Below are 14,546 nucleotides of genomic sequence, written 5' to 3'. Positions count from 1 at the left end.
GGTGTCGCGGAGGCGCTTTGGAGCGGCGGGGCCGCCACCTCCGGCCGGTGGAGTCGGTTGCGTAGCGGGCGTACGGCCTGCTGCCACCCAGCTGCGCCTCGGTACCCCGTCGCCATCTCCCAGCCTGGTCCGACGCGGGAAGCGGCGGCGGGAGAGGCGGAGCCGCCAGAGCGTGGCCCAGGCCGGCCCCGCGGGGCGGTGGCTGCCGAGACGGCGGCTCCGGGCCCTGCTGGCCGAGCGCACCCCGCCCACCGGAGATGAGCGGAAGATGTCCGTGTCAGGGCTCAAGGCCGAGCTGAAGTTCCTGGCGTCCATCTTCGACAAGAACCACGAGCGCTTTCGCCTGATCAGCTGGAAGCTAGACGAGCTGCATTGCCAGTTCCTAGGGCCGCCGCCGGCGCCGCCGCTCACCCTGCACTGCAACATCACGGTGAGGCGCCAGCCGCGGCCTCGGCCGGACAAAGGGAGCGGCCCCGAGCCCGGCTCCCCTTCCTGGCGCGGCGCGGGTGGCGCCGGTGCGAGTCCGGCTGTTGGGGCGGGGGCGCCGGGCCCCGCGCGGCCCATGGCCGTTGCCCCTCGGCTGCGGAGACCGGGCGGTGCGCACCGGGGCGGCGCTCGAGGGTGGCTTCGGCCACTTCGTCTCTCGGTAGATGCTTCCGGAAAGCCAGCCTGGAGATCCGACGCCGCTCGCGGTCTAAAGGCCGGTGGGGGGTTCCCGGCGAGGCGGGACCTCCGGGAGGTGCAGACTCAGCGTCGGAGCCCGCAAGCACGGTCCGCCTAGAGCTGTGGTCCCGAGAGCAAGTTGGCTCACAGAGCCGCTCTCAGGCTTACTGTTTATTGAAACAGAAAGCCGTTACCAAATGGTCAAAATAATTGAGAAGTAGCTTTTCTCATGAAAGTGTGCGACGTGGTTTAGGGTGCCGGTCCAGACAGCTGGAAATGCGGCCTCTTAGACCCGAGTTCGGGCTAGGGAGCCAAGTCCTTCGAAGTAGACATTGAGCCTATGGCTGTCTACCTCCCAGTGCCTGACCCTGGGGTTCATGGATCTGGCACTGCGGATTTTGCAGAGGCCTCGAAGTTAAGATAGTTAATATTAAAGTAGTGCTCAGAATACCTGGGGAGAAGTTGTGCATTTGCGAACAGCAGAACTAAAAGAAACTGCCCATTAGTGCTGTACTGAGGAAGCAGTTCATGCACTGCACATCTGGGTTCTAAGGCACTGTCGCTGCAAAAGTTGGCAGAACTGCTTTCAGAACTCAGTCTTCTTGGAGGAAGACTCTTGAATTCTAAAGAATGATCAAGGTCTAGGGTATCATGAAAGCCAAGGGAAAGTAATTCATATTGATTTGGCGTGTGGGGACCTTAGAGCAGGATTTGAGGAGAGGCTGACAATGGAGTTAATGCTCCCCATAGGTGAGCAGAATTTTGGGAAAGTGATGGAAAGGCATTTTAGGTAGAAGGGAACGCTATTCAAAAACGAACCCAACCTTGAAATATGGGGGCTACTTAAGAGTAGACAAGTTATGAGGAGACCAGAAAGGCCCAGGATAATAGGCTAGTGAAGGAGATTTTCCAAGAATGGAAAACAGGAAGCAGCAGTAATGGCTGAGACTGGCCTGAGTGACCTGGAGGCTGAATATACCTGGAGAAGCTGGGGTATGATCAGGAAAAGGTAGGGCTGGTTTGAATGCTAGGATATTGACTAAAGGGGAAGCCACCTTGTTAATTAAGTAAATTGGGAGGAAATGTGTTCGCATTCAGTAGTTAAAGGGATTCATCCCTCTGTAGCAGGTAGCAATGGGAAGTGGTGTGGTCTTAGTTATCTAATGGCTGCTGGATGGTGGTTTCTTGTAATGGTTGGGTGAGATGCCAGCCGTGCCTCATTGAGAACCATATTGGAGGTTGACAGTGGTTGCTACACACGTTTGGAACAGTGACTTGGATTAGGCAATAACAATGGAAATGGAGCAAGAACTGTAGTAGAGAAATTAGTAAAGGAAGTGGGGGTGAGGGGGCGGGAGGGAGGCTAGTATAACCTTATCTTTAGTAAAAACTATTCAAATTAAGATGCTGGTGAATTAAGACTAACATCGAAAGGTAAGGTGGAAAATGCTTAGGTATACAAATTGTGTTAACTTCTAATTATGGAGAAATAGCGAACATACAAAAAAAGCTGGACAGTGTAGAAGATCTTTGTACTCAGTCTCAACAGTGGTAAACTTTTAACCATGTTAATTCATCTCTACTGCACTTCAGATTATTCTAAAGGTGATTCCAGACACATCATTACCTCAGGTTTATGTGCCTTGTTCACCTTGAAACCAGTTCATCAGGGGAAATAGTAAAGAAAAAATGAGGTTGGATTTCAAATGTTCATGACTGCATTTGTGATTTGCCATTACTTAAAAAGTTGTAGCTTTTTATGAACTTGTTCTGTCCTTTAGTTTTTCCTCTTCTTCCCAAATATTTGTTGAGCTTCCTACAACCAAACCCTGTTTTTCCCTGTGCTTAGCAGGAATAACCTTTTCTAGTTTGTCATGTTTAAAGGTATGAACTAATTAACTCCTCACACACATGCACATCAATTTCTGTTAGAGGAATAATTCTCTAAGAAAACTCAGCCCCCTTTCAGGTTTTTGCAACCAGAGTTTTTTTCTGTGTGGAATGTGTCTCTTACCTGATTCCTACTTCCCCTGTCTGACCAGAAAAAAAGCCTCAAGGCTTTTCTGCTCACACTTTGTTTATGCTGATATTTATGTCCCTTTCCTTCTTTAGTCTTTACTGTTTATGCCTTAAGCTATACTTATGCACAGTTTTAACAGTTTTGGAATTTTTTTTTTTGGTGGTATAAAAGAATATCTCTATGGCATTCACCTTCCACTTAGTAAATGGTCAGTAAATATTTGTTGTGTATATGAACCACCACTTTGGCTAGAGTGTAAGTTAATTGCTAGAAGTTTGTTACAAGTGCAGAGAAAACTTCAAGAATAATTGAGAGTGCATGTATATTTTGAAGGTTACTGAGGGCTTGATAGGAAATCTGTAATTTGACTTTATATAAAAGTTTTAAGAAGTAAAAATATATATTTTTTCTAGTCCAAGGGATTGAACAGAATTTTTCTTTAATCAATTTTAAATGTGAAGGAAGAGAGAGTATCATTTTCAACTTCAAGGGGTCTTTTTTATTTCCTGTGAACTTATAAAAGGTTGTCTTGAAAATTTAATTCCATTTTAAGTCACTAGAATGTAAGTCACTAACTTACATTATCATTACACTTCAAACACAGCTTCTTTTAATAAGCTGTGCAGCCTTGGTGTAGAGGCTTTAAGTCCTTCAAAATAGCTAACATAACTTTCTCCTTTTATGGACTCCATGATATTTGTCAGAAATCACAATTTCACAATGAAAAGTTCTTTCCCTCCTTCCCCAGAAGTAAATTAACTGGTAAGACAAGTGAAGCCTCATACTAAATTGTTTGTGTGACATAAACCGTTTCTCTTTCTGTATAAGTAGCTATTTGCCAGAGTACTTGTGGTGGAAGACTTTCTTTGGTTCAGCTAAATTAAATTTCTTTTTGTCATTTCCAAAATGTGTCTCCCCTACCCTCCCAACCCCTCCCCAACATGATACTAAATTTAGAAAGAAAAAAAAGTTGAATTCAGAGTTTCAGAGAAAGAGGTTTAGTTTTTATCTAGTAGTTGAGACCTTAAATCATGTCTTTTGCTGTATTCTATCAAATAGATAACTTTTGCCTTATAAATAGCTTATATAGGAAACATCTTTAGCAATGATAATGTTCTTTGTAAACATAAAAGTAATGGCTCACCTGTGACTGAATAACAGTTTATTTGAAAATGCTTTATACTAGCTTTTCATGGAAAATAGTCAGTGCTATTGATTTCTTAACTGTGCATGTTTCTATTCTTTACACTGATAAAAGTAGTAGCCCCACCAAATTATACAAAGGAAATAATGAACAAACCTCAATAAAGAGTCTTAAGAACTTTTCTTTGGTCTATCTTCCTGGGATAGATTGCCTTTCCAAAATGAACTCATGGAAAATCTTCTGGAAATATCAGAACTATGTTGTTAATCACCTAAGTGGTATTTTCAGACCAGAACATCTTTGTTTTCATTCATATGGCCAAATTATAATGTATAGTCAAATTCCTACTCACTAGCTAGCCTTCTCATCCCATTTTTTATGTCCCGGAAAGGAACAGATACATGGAGAAAGGGCTTAGGTTTCTAGTTTATGAATGGTGTATTCCTTAGTAATTTGATTTTCTTTTTTTTGCTAGACCTGAAAAACGTTAGTGTTAGATAAAAGGTCAGTTCATTGAGGGCTGGGGAATTGAATTGAAATGGTTACTGTTAAACGTAAAACACTACTGGAGAGCTAAAGAAATGAAGCAAAGGGTTCCCTTATTTCAAAATCTGATAACAGTGTTCTTTGCTCTTCTACATGCTCTTTCTATGGACATGGCAGGTGAAGAACCAAAGACACGATTTATTGGTTTCTACAGATTTGGTGGTTTGAATCCTTTCCAGTAACTTTGTTTTCTTTGCCTTAGTTCACTTACAATAAGGTTTGATTAGCTGTATTTTGCCACTCAGAACACTTAAGCATTTTGCAGATCATGTGTTATGCATTTTTCTTTTATCAAAATTTAGTGTCTTTGCTTCTATGGATTCTAGGCATGTTAGACAATTATAAAGTGATTAGCAAGGAGCCATTACACTTTTTTTTTTTTTACAATATAATAGTTTATTTTTACATCATTTTGTACATTTTTTTTCATCTCAGTTGTAATCTCCATGGGTTTCCCATCACCAAGTCACCCCTTGTGCCATCACCATAGTCCTGTGCACTTCCCTCCCCCCCCTTTTTTTATCCCATTCCCCACTCCACCCCCACAAAATGTCTCTGGTATATGGCTGTTCATTATTATTATTTTCTCACCTGGTCCATTATACTCCTGCTATGAGTGAAATCATCCGGTATTTTTCTTTTTCTTTCTGGCTTATCTCACTAAGCATGATCTTTTCCAGCTCCATCCAAGTTGCTGCAAAAGACATGTTTCTTTTTTTTTTTGGTTGCTGAGTAATATTCCATTGTGTATACGTACCACATCTTTTTAATCCAGTCATCTACTTTTGGGCATTTGGGCTGCTTCCATGTTTTTCCAATTGTAAATAAAGCAGCAATAAACATGGGGGTGCAGGTATCTTTTTCAATCAGTGTTTTTATATCTTTTGGGTAGATACCTAGGAGTAGGATTGCTGGGTCATAGGGAAGCTCCATGTTAAGCAGAACCTCCAAACAGTTTTCCATAGTGGTTGTACAAGGTTGCATTCCCACCAGCAGTGCAGGAGAGGGTTCATTTTTCTCCACATCCTCCCTAACATTTGTTGTTGCTAGTTGTTTGAAGATTTGCTCTTCTCACTGGGCTGAGGTGGTACTCATTGTGGTTTTAATTTGCATCTCAGCAGGGAGCCGTTACACTTTTTGGGTAGTTTTTCATGTTTGAGCATTTAAGATTTTATTAAGTTTCTGTATGATAATTCTGTCAGTTTATTACATTATCCATCCCATATTTATTGAACAGCTGAGTGTGAAAATAGTGTTTTCTATAGGGAATTAGAATTGTTGACCTCTGAACTCTGTACAGGGAGTGTGTCCGCTTATTTTCAAAGTTACGAAATCCTGAGATGGTTCTGTCCTGTCATGGAAAGATACCAGAAACTGAGCATTGTGGCTGGCAGTTTTGCTGGCTAGTGCTTGAGAGTCACACATTAGTCTCTTAGTGGATTCATTTTGAAAGTAGAGAACATTATTTCTGAACAAGACAGAAAGTTATTTTCTTAAGCAGTGATACACAGAGAGCTTCAGTTGTGTTTCCTCAGATTAGGACAACAAAAACAACATTTTCTTGTGGTAATAATGGTGGTGAACTTGCTTAACATTTGTGCATTTTGGTAACCTTTATGGTCATGATCATAGACATCTTAACCTGAATGTCTTAAAAATTACTATAAAGCTAACAGTGGAATGGTGGTAAAACACAGCTCCTTAAATAGTTAGATGCTTGGATAATTATTCTGTTTTTTAGTCTGATTTTTTTTTTAAAGATTTATGCATACGGAACTAGGGTACAGGCCAGAAGTGTAGGGGTGGTGAGAGGATTCATCAGAGGGGAACAGAACAGGCTGATTAAGTACACTGCTGAGGGGAGCGGCGGGTGGGTCAGGAAAGGTCTGCCACACCATGTGGGTCACCTTTGGGGCAGGGATCGAACTCATGCTAAAGTGGCTTTAGCTTCTTAGTGCTGTGTTTTAACCTGCTGCGCCACCAGGAAGGGCCCAAGTGTAGAATTTTTGTAACTGTGCTTAAAAAAGTGAGCTGTGGGGCCCTCCCTGGTGGCACAGTGGGTTAAAGCAACACACTAAGAAGCTAAAAGCTACTTCTGCATGAGTTTGATTCCCACCTGCCCCGGAGGTGACTACATGGCGTGGCAGACCTCTCCTGACCTGCCCGCTGCTCCCCTCAGCAGTGTACTTCGTTGATCTGCCTGTTCTGTTCCCTGCTCTGTTTCTGGTGAAGCCTCTCACTGCCCCTGAGCCTCTGGCCTGTTCCCCAGTTCTGTATGTACAAATAAATAAATCTTAAAAATAAAAAGAGAGAGCTGTCTGTGTTTGAAGCACTTAAACAGTTTGATATAAGAAAACTGAACTTAATACTGGGATTTTTGAACACCATGCACTTTTTAAAATTAGCATATCATGGATTATTGTAAAGAGGAATGTAAGGAAACTCTCCAAGATAGAGAAATATAAATCTTAAGTATTAACCTTGTGAAAATGTAAAAGCCTAAAGTTTGTGAGTGATTGAAAATACTAAAGAAGAGGTTTAGATGCTGTTCATAATTTTAAAAGTCTTTCACAGTAGACTTTTAAAAATATGATCACTGAATAACTTTGAACATAATGTAGAATTTTCAGTTTATAGAGGCAGTGAATTGCATATAGAAAGCAAGGCATCTTACTGTTAAAGAGAGAGAGAGACACCAATTAAACAAAATTGGAAAAGAAATCAACTGTAATTCTACCACTATCAAATTTTGGCATTTATCTTTCTGGTTACCTGGTAATTTGTTTTCTCCTCCTCTTAAAAAAAAAGTTTTATAAATCTGTTTTAACACAGAACTGTCTTGTAGCTTTGTGTCATAACCATTACTCTACAAAGTCTTCAATTACTGTGTGCTATTCTATTGTATGGCAGTAATAGTCAGCCACATTTTCTAGTATCAAGCATACAGGGTTTTTTTTTCCTATTATAAATAATACTTTGAATATTTAATAACTATAGCTAAATTCTTGTGCAAATAAATACATAGTGTTTTTGAAACTTTCAGTGATGCCTGCAATTTTTAACTGATGAATTGTTTCCTTGAGATACTGTAACAATTTATATTATACAGGAACTTTTATAAATAGCTTTGTCAGATTGGTGAAAGTGTGAGCAAGTGTGCAGTGAAATGGGTTTTCTGCACAACAGAAAGCATACTTAACCTGTGACCCTCAAAAAAACAATTTTGTTCTTGTTACCCTCTCTGTTTTGCAAGAGAATGCTAACTACAAGAGATTGACTAGGCTTATGCTTGTGACCAGGAAGAGAACTATAGTTTCAGAGAAAAGCCAGATTTGGCAGGCTTAGCCCTAAATCTGACAGGTAATTACAGGGAGTGGGATGGATTGGTAGAAGCCTGTGACCAAGTTTTGGGTCACAGGGAGGGTGACATAAGAAGGTGGAAAACTAGCTGTAGTGGAATCACATAGGTTAATGAGGAATGGTGAAGGAATGTGTCTTCCAAGGAAGAAATTCTCAGGAGGGGTGGGAGAAAAGTAACAGTTCTCAAGACTCTTATGCTATTAAATACAAAATGAGGGGTCAAAGACCCTCATGTGGATTGTCTATTGATAAATTACATTAGACAAATGTTTAAAACATTCATTAAAATTGATTGCATGTAAATGTGTTTTTTAAATCAAAATAGCTATATATTTTTTTAAGATTTATTTATTTATTCATGCAGAACTAGGGTACAGACCAGAGATGTGGAGGGTGAGAGGATTCACCAGAGACAGAGTGGGGAGCAGAACAGGCAGACCTCGGAAGTAAACTGCTGAGGGGAGCAGCGGGCAGGTCAGGAGAGGTCTGCTGCTCCATGTGAATCTCCTCGGGGCAGGCGGGAATCGAACTCATGTGGAGGTAGCTTAAGCTTCTTAGTGCTGTGCTTTAACCCGCTGCGCCACAAGGGAGGGCCCATAGCTATATTTTCTAAATGAAAAGATTTTACTGAGAACAATGGCACAATTTTATGTATTTTTTAAATTGAAAAAAAATTTTTCATCTAACAGCATTCAAAATGCTGGAGGTTGTAAATTGGCAAATAATTTTAAAGCAGGTGTTTGTGCATAGCACAAATTAGTTTTATATGGGGATGGGAGTTTTTCTTCAGCTATCTCTGATATAATTTATATAAAATAATTATACTGTTAGCTAAATACCTCTATAATTGCAAAAAAAGAAAAAGTTGGAACTGTTTTGACACTCTGGCCTTAAGACCACATTGTGAGAATTGTAACCAAAAAAATTTGCTGGGACTAGTTAGCATCTATATTTTGTTTTTCTAACCTATGAGAAGATAGGCTAAATAGTGGGTTTAAACAAGTATGCTCACATTCTCAAAGTGGGGCTGTTATAACATAGGTACAAAATGTTTATACAAGAATACAATTTTGTCTTTTTCACCGTTTGAGATTTGCACTAATGATGCATACTATATGGGTAAATTTGCTTATGCAAAAGTAAATTAGACAAAAACTAATCTACACAATGAAGTTCTAAAAACATTTTTTTAATAATTAAAACACAAAAGTAAAATGAAATGGTTTAGATGGTATATTCCCAACTAAGCTAAAAAAATTGAAGAGGAAAATACAAAATTAAGTAATTTTCTTTAGGAACAGGATTAATTTTGAAGATAGTTTAGCCTTTACTTTTATTTAGCCTTTTACCTTGGGACACAGACAAGCTATAGGAATGATAGTACAAAAGTAAATCACTACTAAATAAGTATAAAGATGTCCTTAAATAGTTTTTTTTTTCTTTAAGGAATAAAGAATACTTTAAAATACTCAACTTTTGAGACTTCACCTATATTACTATTTAGATTATAGTTCCCAGAACAAAGCTTTTTAAACTGTGTATAAAATTGTTGTTTTTCCATGACTAGAAACTAGTTGTCCTGCAATTGATACCTAATAATAATGACTTTCCTCTAATTCATTGTAAAAGTAGTACATACAAACAGTTAAATGACAAATAGGTGAGTGCTTAGTTCATTAATTTTTTTAAAGATTTATTTATTCATACTGAACCCCGGGTACAGGCCAGGGTTGGGTGGGGGTGGTGGTGAAAGGATTGACTAGGACAGAGTGGGGAGCAAAACAGGAAATCAAGGAAGTACACTGCTGAGGGGAGCAGCAGGCGGGTAAGGAGAGGTCTGCTGCTCCATGTGGATCACCTCCAAGGCTGGGGATTGAACTCACACTGAAGAGGCTGCTGCTTGGTTGCAGTGATGCACTTTAACCCACTGCGCCACCAGGGTGGGCCTTAGTTTACTAATTTTTAAGTCATTATATACTTGTGTATGTATATAGTGTGTGTATATATATAGTAATAGCATTTCTTGATAGTATTCAGTTTGTATGGTGGAATGAAATAATGAAAATTTTTGGTGTTTGATATAGTTATCTTATGCTGTGTAATAAACCTGTTCCTTTAGAAACTATGTTCCTCCCTATAACCTAAGATGGGATGGAAAATTGTTAGGGAAAAGGCAAAATATATGGAACTGCTTTTAGGGCTTCTTTCTTTTTTTAAAGAGTTATTTATTTATTCATACAGAAACTGGGGTATAAGCCAGAGGTGTGGGTTGAGAGATTCACTGGAGACAGAGTGAGAAACAGAACAGGCAGATGTACTGAAATACACTACTGAGGGGAGCAGTCGGCAGGTCAGGAGAGGTCTGCTGTGCCATATGGGTCACTTCCCTGGCCAGAGATTGAACTCATGCTGCAGTGGCTACAGAGAGCTTCATAGTACTGTGCTTTAACCCCTTGAAGCACCAGGGAGGGCCTTAGGGCTAATTTCTTTTTTTAAAAAAAGATTTATTTATTCATACAGAACTGGGGTACAAACCCAGGGGTGTAAGGGTGGTGAGAAGAATCACCAGAGACAGAGCGGAAAGCAGGACAGGCAGACAGGACAGGCAGATCTAGGAAGTACACTGCTGAGGGGAGCAGCTGGTGGGTCAGGAGAGGTCTGCCATGCCATGTGGATCACTGCCATGTGGATCATCTCCGGGCTGGGGATCAAACTTGCACAGAAACAGCTGTGGCCAGTTTACAGTGCTGTATCCTAACCAGTTGCGCCACCAGGGAGGGCCCAGGGTTAATTTCTAATGGAGAAAATTCTCAAAGTAACTTATCTAATTATATTGCTGAGGAAGCAAGAAGCAAGTGAGTGGAAGATTTTTAAAAACTTAACTAGCATTTGTAGGGATTTAATAACAAATGAAATTCAGAGTGGTTACTAAATAAAGAACAAAGAAATTTAGAGCTGTTACCAAATAAAGATTAGAAATGTGACTTTATTATATCAGAAGGCAGAAGTAGTACTGCTTAGATCTACAGTCAACTTCCTGGTTAGTTTTGTGTGTGTGTGATTTCTTTGCAAAGGAGGGAAGTCCATCTTCCTTGGTGCTTTTTTCCCCATGCTTTATTTCTCAAGCAATAACTTTTAATTGCATTCTGTTTGAAATCATTTACTTAACAGGTACTTGCTGCTTCATTTTTAGACATGTAAATTATATAACATCAGGCATAAACCATAAATCTTTATTTAAAAAATGAATTCTGAATTCTGATGTGTTTTCCTTCCCCTTGATATGTTTTATCTAAATTCATAATCATCTCATTGTTTAGTGGTCTGGCTTAATTGCATATCTTGCTGGTCTGTATGTATTTTATTTAACCTAGGTGTCTCTATAACAGGAATCTTACCCATCTTCTTCACCAATATGGTTTGTGGACTCTGATGACCCAAATCTGACAACTGTTCTAGAACGTCTAGAAGATTCTAAGAACAGAAATTCGGTGAGAAAAATAAACCAAACTTCTCTTTTTTTCCTCCTTTAACATTATACATAGAATTTAAGTGCTAAGAGATCATGTAACATAAAAGCCTGATTAAATTAGATTATTTGGTAATTTAGGAGGAGCTAAAGTCCAGGGTTTCTTTTTCATGTTGTTTTATTTTAGTTCTTCAGATTTAATTTATTGCCTGGCTTTCTCTATTTTTTAATCTGTAAGTACAGTCTTAATTTAGGTCAGCAATTGGATGGTCTCTTTTCCATGAATTCTAAGCATTTTTGCTAGGCAAGGTGGAGGAGAAAATGCGAAAAAGACATGAGCAGAAATAAAGATAAAATGACATTAATTTTGGTGTTAGGCAATTGTTTTTGATGCCAAGAGTTTATAACCTTGCAATAAAAGCCAAATTATATAAATAAAAAGTATTTTTAAAAATACATAAAGAAGTGTAACTTTCCATTTTACGACAGTTGTCAAGACTAATTTTCTTTGATTATGAACCTAATAAGTCACCATTGTGAGAGAACTGGTAAAACAAAAAAAGGGGAAAGAAAAATCATCTGTAATTTCTCTACATGCTAGCCATCATGTGAAAAGTGGTTATATTTTTTTATTCGTGTTCTTCCCCCCTTGCTAGTAAAATACATTTACTGTATACATGTGTTTAAGTACTTGAGGTCATAATCTACATTGTGTCATATCCTTTTTGGAGTTTTAAAAACTGCATTATTATTATATTTTGTCATTATGTCATAAAAATTACTATAGAAAAATGTCAGTCATTACTTGAAGGTGATATGATTGTTTATCAAAAAAAACCTGAAAAACATTTTTAAGACAATTAGTTAAAAGCTTTACTATATAAACATCCATAGTTTTCAGAAATATCAGCTATAGCCATATAGAAAATATGGTGGAACATTAGAACAAAATTTAAATACAGACTTAGATGTGTTGGACCTGTAGCAAGAGAACTACTAAAATTTGTAAATGACTTGAAAGAATTAGCTACTGTGTTGTTTGATGGCCAGACTCTATATTATAAATGTCCGCTACATGTTAATTTATAAATTGAAGGTAATTCTAGTAAAAATCCTGACAGACTTTCTTCTGGAGTTTGATAAAGTGGCACTAAATTTTGTTGTGAAGAGTAGTGAGAGACTTGCTTAACCAAATACTAACTACAGTAAAATTTTGTATAATGACACTGAATTGGAGAACATTAGGAGTTTTGATTCCACAGTTTTATAGTTGAGAATTTAGAATAAAAAAGGTATCTTAACTCAATATGGAAAGAGTAGATTGTTCTACAAATAGTATTGGGAGAACTGAGCATTTGGGAAAGTTTAGAACCTTCAGATTTTTGTCAGCATATTGTAGGTAGGTTAAATACACCTGTCCTTAAATTCAGAACTGCAGAACATCACTTTAAAGAGTATTAAGAATGAAGGCTAGTCTGGAGAGCTATGAAGGTTGGGGACAAAAGTTAAAAGCCAGACAAACACACGTTTGTATGTTCTGAAGGGAAAGAGTGCTTACATAGATAGAAGCCCTGTGGCTGCACTTCCTCTAATGACCTAGTGATGGATGTTTGGTGAAAAGTGATGATGAGTGGAGTTATTTTGCAGTGTCTAATATTGTCCCTTAAAAAATGCTCATAAAGTAAAATGACACTGGATATAAAGTAAAAAATTGTTTCTAATTTTATAGTAAATGTTTACATAAAACAAACATTGACCATATCCTCCACTCTTTCTTTTAGTCTTTGTGTGTTTAGAAACTTAGTTTGTTGACAAAATAAGCTGTATTCCTTTATCTTTAATTCACTTAATTCATCATAATCTGGATTCTGCCTTCATTATTATATTAAAACTTTATCTAGTTCCAAATTCACAGACTCCTTTTTGAGTTCTAAAATTGACCTGTTGTATCATTCATTACTCTTGATTGTTCCCTATTGAAACAGTCCTTCTTTCAGCGTATATTTACTTAACATCTGCCAATACAGAACTAGCAAAATAAAAATTACTGTGTGTACTTTTATGATAGAATTTTGAGTTGTAGTTAGAAATAATGTAGCCAGTCTTTCCACAAGAATATGTACAGGGACTCCCAGGTGATGTGAGGGGTTAAGTCTCAGCATTATCAAGCAATTGCCAATCACTGTGGCATGAGTTCAATCCCTGGCCAGGGAGCTGACCCACATGGTGGAGCATACCTGTCCCTGCTGTCTGTAGTGAATCCTCTCACCCACTGCTCCTCTGGCCTATAACCCAGCTCTTGTATGCATAAATAAATAAAATGAATCTTAAAAAGAGTACATACAACTTTCTAGCATCTTTAAAGGAAAAAGCAGGGAATTCTATATTATTTATAACCTGGCACCTTTGTAAACAGTGTTGACCAAAAAATTGAACTGCTGATTTTTAATATATTACCTTCCCCACTTCCCCCCCCCATAAGAAATTGTTATAAAACATAGAAATTTACTGATGCTAGGCTCTGTAATAAAAGGTGGTTATAAAAAACAAGGTATATGTCCCTATCCTCTGGGAACTGGTAATTTAATGAGGACCTTCAGGTAACTGTCTCTTATATTTATCTCTTACTAATCTGCCTTGACCTCCTGAGCTCTACTTTGTTCTGCTTCTTCTCATTCTGAATTTTCCCTGAGTAATATCTCCTACTCCCATTACATAAATCATGGCCTATATTCCAGGGATTCCTATCGCAAGCTAAAATTTATTTTCCAAGTTTCAAAGCCAGCCATCTGTATATCCTATAGATTTAGGCACTTGGCTGTGCCTTGGCTGTACATAGTGATTCCATCTCAATTTAAAATCATCAACCTCCCAGCACTCCCTGACCTCCATCATATTTCCATCAGTAATTCTCTTTGTGATGCGCTTGTGAATGAGGCAAGTTAATAATGGAACTTGGCATCCATGCCTTACCTGTGAACTAACTTTTGAGTTCTTTTATACCAGTTTTTCCTGGCACTCTCACCCCATGTATTAGTAACTTTTAAAGACTTATCTACCTTCTAAATATTTCTTAAATCTTTCTTCATGATCTTAGTTTCTTTTTCTCAACCCTCACACACTTATTTTGGGAGTATGTAAAGTGAAATTCCTGCAAGAAAACAAGAAATTCCTGTTTTCTGTCATTTCTGCCTCTCCCATAGCATTCCTATAGTTTTTCATGGCCCAGGGATTGGAGAATGGGCTTTGTCCAGGTCAGCCTGCCCCATCTTTCTCATGTACTTAGCACTAAACACAGCTTTTTAGATGTAGAGCAAATCCACAGTGGGCTTTGCTTGAGGATT

The 14,546-nt window shown here is 38.6% G+C and overlaps 1 protein-coding gene across 1 annotated transcript in view; it reads left to right on the top strand.

Annotated features, from left to right (window-relative positions):
• Window positions 1-19: 19 nt before the first annotated feature.
• UBE2Q2 (ubiquitin-conjugating enzyme E2Q family member 2) overlaps window positions 20-14,546 on the top strand; it is a 73,653-nt gene continuing 59,126 nt past the window's right edge. The window contains exons 1-2 of the mRNA XM_004688008.2: window positions 20-430; window positions 11,123-11,224. Of these exons, the coding sequence (XP_004688065.1) occupies window positions 269-430; window positions 11,123-11,224 (264 nt within the window). The 5' untranslated portion in view covers window positions 20-268. The remainder of the gene's footprint in view (window positions 431-11,122; window positions 11,225-14,546) is intronic.

This window comes from Condylura cristata, unplaced genomic scaffold (assembly GCF_000260355.1).
Source record: "Condylura cristata isolate star-nosed mole 26May11 unplaced genomic scaffold, ConCri1.0 scaffold00023, whole genome shotgun sequence".
In the NCBI taxonomy this organism is placed as follows: Eukaryota; Metazoa; Chordata; class Mammalia; order Eulipotyphla; family Talpidae; genus Condylura; species Condylura cristata.
Note: the sequence above shows the minus strand (reverse complement) of the source record. Positions and strands in the feature narration are given on the sequence as shown.